Source organism: Xenia sp. Carnegie-2017, unplaced genomic scaffold, assembly GCF_021976095.1.
Source record: "Xenia sp. Carnegie-2017 unplaced genomic scaffold, XeniaSp_v1 HiC_scaffold_13, whole genome shotgun sequence".
NCBI lineage: Eukaryota > Metazoa > Cnidaria > Anthozoa > Malacalcyonacea > Xeniidae > Xenia > Xenia sp. Carnegie-2017.
In genome coordinates, this window is record NW_025813436.1 from 38,412 (window position 1) to 46,292 (window position 7,881).

The 7,881-nt window shown below is 35.1% G+C and overlaps 1 protein-coding gene across 1 annotated transcript; it reads left to right on the plus strand.

The window, feature by feature from the left end:
• The first annotated feature begins 232 nt into the window (after positions 1 to 232).
• On the plus strand, positions 233 to 6,689 carry LOC124454237 (WD repeat-containing protein 90-like). Its single transcript, XM_047005048.1, has 12 exons — positions 233 to 499; positions 739 to 813; positions 894 to 966; positions 1,376 to 1,447; positions 1,585 to 1,696; positions 1,892 to 1,979; positions 4,016 to 4,264; positions 4,343 to 4,385; positions 5,036 to 5,166; positions 6,134 to 6,307; positions 6,430 to 6,552; positions 6,627 to 6,689. Exons 1-12 carry the CDS (start codon positions 233 to 235, stop codon positions 6,687 to 6,689), a joined length of 1,470 nt encoding a protein of 489 aa, XP_046861004.1.
• Positions 6,690 to 7,881: the final 1,192 nt, after the last annotated feature.

A 7,881-nucleotide genomic window follows, 5' to 3' on the forward strand; every position in this document is an offset into this window, starting at 1 on the left:
TTTAAAAAAGCCATTAGCGGTTTGATTTTTAATGCTCATTAAAAAACCTTTCGTCTTGACTCAACACATAATCTGAGTTCAGACTAATTGCAGAGATTAACGAAATCAGACACATCTTCAGATTTCTTCGGACTATCATAAATCAAACCACTTATGGCTTTCTTTTAAACGATCTGTTGGTCTCTAATCTTTACATTGAGACATAAATTAGAGCATTTATATTTATATTCAGATGCTGACATATCACTCCTATGAGATTGTTGGCCTTCATTTCTCAAGAGACGATCGTTTTCTGATCTCAGTCGGAGATTACAGGGAGTGTTCCGTGGTAATATGGGGTACTAAGGACTACAATGTACTCACATCGTCCTATACTAAAACTCCAATCCATGACATCGCATGGGATCCTTATACGATGAACGAGTTTGTGTCGGTCGGACAAGATGGTCACGTGCTGTTTTGGTTACTGGAAGAATCTCGTGGATCTTTCAACTTGAATGTGTACTGAGGTAACATAGGGTGGATAGTGTATGTCTTGGTGCGTATATTGATATATATTTTATCAATTGATGTTTCAATTTATAAAAGTTTGAATGATTATAATTTTGATATGCGTTTTCTACATTCCAGTTTTAAGATTTAGGATTTTAGTACTAAATTCCAAGATTCCAGATTTTGAAAATACTTTTATGATTTCAAATTTGATCTCCAGATTTAGGATTCCACATTTTTATTCAGTTTATGAAGGATGACCCTTCGTTTTTAGGTTTGCGAAGGAAAGTTCCCGATGATTTGTTATACACTTCAAAGCAGGTTTTCTTCGCTTTTATCTGAAACCTGCTTCGTTATAATTTCTCTGTCTTTGTGATATTTTGCTGTTTTTTCGTCGACAGAATGACTCCATGGTACATTTTACAAGTGTCCGCTATGCTGGTGATAATGTGCTATATATAGGCAATAATGCTGGTATGTTTGAAACAATAAAAGTTTGGTTTATTGCAAATTTCCAGTCCACTTCATCTTCTATGGACCCAATAAATTTGTTTTCAAGCGTTAAAGATCAATGGCTTATCCTTAGGTTTTGATGTTTTGTTCTTAAGGAGACTATAAAAGACTGTAGCTACCAAAGATTTTCCTCTTTTAGCTTGACTTAAATGTTAATACAAAGTCACAGGAGGTTTTGTTTCTTTTTTTTGATTTGTATTGTGGCAACTCGCACCAGTCCTTGTCAAAACTCACGCTTAATTCTACTCACATCATTAATATTTGAAGTAAACGATCATGTTTTAATGATTGAAAATATTTGTTGACTTTACGTGTCTCTTTCTCGTTCTATGTGTTTGAATTTTTTTCTTTTTCATTTTTGATTTTCTAGGAATTATATCCGCTTGGGATACAAGACAAAACAAGTGTTTTATGCACTGGCTTTCTGACGATTCTGAAATCGGTAAGAAAATGTATTTATATTATGTGTTTTCTTTGTCATATTATTCAAGGTTTCGACTCAGTTTGTCATGCTGATATAAATTTTATGAAATTCATTTTGAATTTATGTTCTACAGTCGTTATTTGCTTTCTTCGTAGATGTAATTGTTTGTCATCGTGGCTCGCTGATTACCGGAGGCTCATCGGGGCATCTTCGTCTTTGGTCTGTTGTAGGCGTTGGAGAGATGAGATTGCCCGGAGAGAATGATATGTATGTTTCTTTTCAGTTATTTTTTTTCATGATGATTATCACACAGACACTAAGGGGAAAGTTTTCAACTTAGGATTGCTGAAATAGTTCAATTGTGTTGTGATAACTTTGCGTTAGCGGGGTTAATGCAGTTTTTGATCTCACGAGAGCGCGTTCGATTTCATTTTTTCGAAAGCTGATCCCATATTTTATCAGATTGAATCAAAATGGTTTGGTTATCGAAGACGAAATGTCTTTGGACGCCGGAGTGATTTCTGCTTCATTTGACACATCCTTGGAAATGGTAAGACTTTGTCAGTGGGAAGTTTAAAGAATGGTGAATAAAAGGGAAGAAATTGAAGAATCTGTTTTAAAACTAGGTTTTCGATATTTTCTAAAATATGTTTTCCATGTGAATTGCTTGCCTCCAGGTGTGTGGTGTGTACTTTAGGGTATTGTTGGTACAGTTGGAGGTACGTTATGGTACATTAACTGGACAGAGGACGTCTATTCGTCTTGTCAGCAGTCATAGAAGGTAACTTACTGTGTTAATCTCCCAGTGAAAATATTGGATTTTAAACCATCTTCAACCACGTGATTGTTTTAGATAAATTCACTGGTGGCCAGCGGTCCTGATGACAAATTCTTTGCGACTTGCTCCGATGATGGTAGCTTGAGAGTCTGGACTTCTGATGACCTCGAACAAACGCTCAATTTCAAGTTGTCGATCAGGTGAATTGAAGCATGTTTCTCGTCGTCATTCAAAATTAAATATACTATTTATATAAAACTATTGTCAGGAAAACAGCTCTTAAATCGCTCTGTTTTACAAAATAAATTGTGATATTTTGTTGTTAATGTGAGTCTCGTATAGCAGTTTTAAGTCATGCTATCTGTTTATTCAACAAAAGTAGAATTATCGATGCATTATTCAAGTCATAGTTTCATGATATTAAAACCGTGTTAAGATTAATATATATGTATTCTCATGATGGCTATGGAAGGTCTTAAGCATAGTTGAAATTCATGGCTAGCTTCCACCAGTAATTAATAAGGTGAGAGTTAACACAACTTTCAAAACTGGGGCCGGTTGTACGAAGCCCGTATTGCGTAATCCATTGGATAGTAAATTTAAACCTGTAAAGATGATAAATTACTTACGATGAGAATTTTCGTAATCTTAGAAGAAATATTTTATTTCAGTGATTGCTCACTACAAATCTTATATTCTTCTCTTTCAAGAGATTTTTAAACAGTCGGAAAAATTTTTAAAATTTTACTTTGTGCAAATGACCCATAATAAAGCTTCATTGACAAGGTCATTACTGAGAAAGAGTGGACCTAGTTTTTTGTAGTTAAAGGTTCACGTCTATCGATTTTATCTATCACAGGACACACAACACTACTAGTTAGTGCTTTTGAGTTATATAGGTTGAATATATTATCATTGTTATTATTATTGTTATTGGTAAGTTAGAAACAATATTACGGCTTAAAGATGCAAACTAAAATGGACGTCTTGAAATGCAACTATCCATAAACGCTTAGCTAAATCATGATATTTTGCTGATCTCAAGGCTTTGAAATAATATAATTTACAGAGTTGTGTTCAACCAAACTATCATTTTGAGCGTCTCTTTGAACCTGCTCAGGCTCTTTATGTCACAGATAAAGAGATCTCTTTGAACCTCCTCAGTCTCTTCATATGTCACAGATAAAGAGATCTCTTTGACCTCCTCAGGCTCTTCTATGTCACAAATAAAGAGATCTCTTTGAACCTGCTCAGGTTCTTCATATGTCACAAATAAAGAGATCTCTTTGAACCTGCTCAGGTTCTTCATATGTCACAGATAGAAATCTCTTTGACCTCTCTCAGGTTCTTCATATGTCACAAATAAAGAGATCTCTTTGAACTGCTCTCAAGGTTCTTCATATATGCAGAATAAAGAGATCTCTTTGAACCTGCTCAGGATCTTCATACATCACGATAAAGAGATCTCTTTGAACCTACTCAGGATCTTCATATGTCACAGATAAAGAGATCTCTTTGAACCTGCTCAGGTTCTTCATATCACAAATAAAGATCTCTTTGAACCTGCTCAGGATCATATCACAGATAAAGAGATCTCTTTGAACCTGCTCAGGCTCTTCATATGTCACAAATAAAGAGATCTCTTTGAACCTGCTCAGGCTCTTCATATGTCACAGATAAAGAGATCTTTGCGCGCTTGTATATGTTATAAATAAAAGCTTTCACTTACACGGGACCAAAACGTAACTCATCTCTAAAAATTTCGTCGATGTTGACTATCAGTTGTTTAAAATTCTTTTCCTCCATAGCGCTGTAATTGTGTTTCATTCTGTCCAACTCCTCCACGTGAACCAACACATAATGTCTTACAAGATGGTGAAGTGATAGCCACAGTACATCCTCACATGGAACCAGTGGAGAAACCATTAAGACCATCACATTGCGTGGCTGGTTTTGATGATGGAACCGTAAGACTCTTTGATCTTGGAAGAGTTGAAATGATTATGAAAATACATCCTCATTCTGGGGCGTTACTGTTATCAATTTTTCTTCCTGTGGTAAGGACCAGTCGCTTTGATACACAGAATCTACCATATATATTATGTAATTCATGTGTATCTACCTATAATATGCAGTGGTATATGTTGTATCTATCTGTAGTATACAGTGATATATGTGGTATCTATCTATAGTATACAGTGATATATGTGGTATCTATCTGATAGTATACAGTGATATATGTTGTATCTATCTATAGTATACAGTGATATATGTGATATCTATCTATAGTATACAGTGATATATGTGGTATCTATATGTGGTATCCACCTGTATATGTGATATCTATCTATAGTATACAGTGATATAAGTGATAGTATACAGTGGTATATGTGGTATCCACCTATAATATACAGTGATATTTCTAGTATCTAACTGTATACTGTGATGTATGATATCTACCTGTAGAGCACAGTGTTATAAGTGGTTACAGTGGTATGTGTGGTATCTACCTTATAGTTGGTTCTTCATCTTCCCCTGTTGTCCTCTTAATAAGGATAACTTTGGAGCTTATGAATAACTTGGGATTTTTAAGTATAAAATGTTATGGCTGAGGATGACTTGGTGTGGTTAAGAATATTGGAATGTTTGAGGATAAGATGGGTTTGTGGATGTTGACTTGTGTTGTTTTTATAACTTGGGTTTTAAGTATGGCAGATTATTTGATTATTTGGTTATGAAAATCATCGAGTCCTATTGTAGTTCAACTCTAGTGGTCAAACTAAACATTGACAATTTTGACGTACCTTAGAAATGAATTTGTTGTATAGGTCATGTTTTTATGAGTGGTAGTACAGATGGTGTGGTAGCCATAAGTAGTCCCGCTACTGGCCTCACTGTCCGTTTGATTCAAGATCATAAGGGAGGACCAATCACTGATATGGACATTGCTTTACTTAAAGTACAATGAAAAACACTGCAAAAATAGTGAGTAGAAATAAAGATTTTCACTGTGTACGGGCTTATGCAAACGGAAGAGTCCTTTGGGAGAACTTGAGAGCAGATCAGTGCACCTGTTTGAGAGTTCTCATGAGCCTCTCAAAGGTTTGCATAAGCCTGTGCCAAAAAAACATCTTTATTTCTTATCTAAAATAGCAATAATGCGAAAGTTTCAGAGAATTGTTTTATTTTTCTTTTAACATGTATTCATGATTGATATGCAAATTCTCTTTGATTGATTAATTAATTGAGCTCAGATCAGTTCACAAAACTAATGCAAACTCAGCTATGGACCAATCAGTGCAAACGTTTATTTATGTTGTTTTATGAATAAAAGTCTTAACCTACTTCAAAATATTTTTAGCACGCAATATTTACCAAACTTAACTCTTTGGTTATTGATGATGATTATTATATGGCAAGTGTCACTTCCGGCTAAATGATGCGCTTTGATTGCTCAGAAACATTTTGCTGGTCCATTATTTTCCCGTAATCGACCACGGTCCAAAAGCGTAATTTTGTCAAATGTAAACAAACTTCTTAAGCAAACAGCAAAACGCGAAATAAACGAAACAAAAACCATTTACGAATGTAATTCGAAAGAAAACACTTGGAAAACTATCTAGACGATACAATTATGAAACAAGTTTATTTTTTATGGACGAAACCTAGAAAAGTGAAAATCAACTCGTAAAAACCGCAAGGACGAGAAGGCAATCTTCGTTTCAGGTCAAATAATGCCATCTAATAATCTATTTAAGAACCTCGCTTTCTCGGTCTTTACTGAGAAATATCAGACCTCTGTCTTTTTTGTACAACCTCGCCCTACGGGATCGGTCTGTACAAAAAAACTTCGGTCCATTATTTCTCTGTAAAGACGTCGCGCTCGGTCATTAAGGGCTTTTTAATAATCAAAACCTTGTTTTTAGAACGATCGTCCATCATTCAATTCGCCCAGATCGTGGCTTATTGCGAGCGCTGATCGTAGGGTTAGCGTATGGAAGGCAGATTGGTCGAAGGATTTCTGCGAGCTTGTTGATTGGTTACCTTTCCCCGCTCCAAATATAACACCTGAAGGAATTGCTTTGAAAAAAGACGATGCGGTGAGAAATTGTAGTTTGTTTCCTGTCTTGATTGTAGTTGCTCAAGATAATGAAAGATAAATAAATTATTATGGAAAACTGTTTTAATAAGTTTGAAATAAGCATGTTTTCTCCCTTTGAAGTCTGCGTATTTGCATCTACCGCCAAGTTTGGCAAGATTCTCGCCAACAGAGCCCGATGTTATTGTGTACAGTGGTTATGGTCTGAGAAAACTGATACAATTCTACAGCTTGTCCCAGAGAAAGGTCAGTATTTGTAAGAGGTCTGTGCTTGGAGCAGACAAAATGTCCATCATTGATGGAAATGTGTTCATTGTCAGGTTTTTCGAACTATTTTGTTGACACAATGGGCTTCTTGGAAATATCGCCTAAGGGTCATTTAATTGCTGTTGGAACCAAAGGTATAAATTAAGAAGTTTTTTACAACGTTCTGCAAAACAACACTGAATGATTTGAAAATCCTTTCTATATCTTGAAAGATAATAGTTTGAAATCGTTAAAGTTTTTATCTACTCCAACTATGTCAATTTTTCTCATCTAGTTTTCTTCCATTAGTAAAACTGGATTATCGATGGTTTTCTGAGAAGAAAATTAAGATCACAATTTAGGGTTACGTATCCCACATAGTTTAAGTCTAAAAAAACGTCCCAAATCGACGTAGCTACGTCGGAAATATGAATCAAAAAAGCACTAGGTGAAATTCTCATTAAAAAGTTTTTTATTTCTTTTCAGCGCTTCTTTTATTTCCTCGAGAATTAATGACACCGAATGCTTTAGTTTACAATCACTTAATTATTTTTGCTGTCTGTAATTTTCTTTTTGTTTTAGATCGACTAGTGAATTGATTATGATAAAGGTAGCTTTCAAGATTTCGATATGCATTGTGACTCTATTAGCCATGTGACATTTTCTCCGACCGGAGATAAACTGTTTTCCGTTGGTTTTTCGGATGTTGCTTTGTGGAAGGTGTTGATATAGAGAGACGTCCTTATTACACAATCTTGGCAAAACAATATAAAGTCGAAGGCTGGTGCGCTATAGTCTATGACCCGTCAATTTAAAAACTCGACATTTTATCGGCTTATTGAGAGCAATAGAGATATGCGTAAAATATAAAATGTATAATACATTCTTATTTATGAAAGGAAAGTAAAACCAGCAAAATTTTGTTTTGTTTGTTAAAGAGCAAAGATTCTTGTTGCAAGAAAGAAGCATGGAATTCATGGCAGAGAAAGCAATATAATGATGATTTTTGCCAATATAAAAAGCTTCCATACAAACAATGTTTTTAAATGAAAGAGAACTATTTCAGTGCAGCCCTTGAAAAACTTTAATTGCTGGCGAGAGGGGTGGGAGGCTAGTGCTAATCTGACTTAGCCCAAGTTGATAACAAGATTTATGATCGAGAACATGGACGCAGAATTGTGATAAATGAATTTGGTCCCACTTGGCATATAATGGTAACCCATCATTACGCAATACGCGAATATAAAACGACGACATTTTTCCATGCTTTTTTAACACGTCTTCATTAAGGCTCCGTTTACAATATACCGGATTGCTATCGCAGCAGGT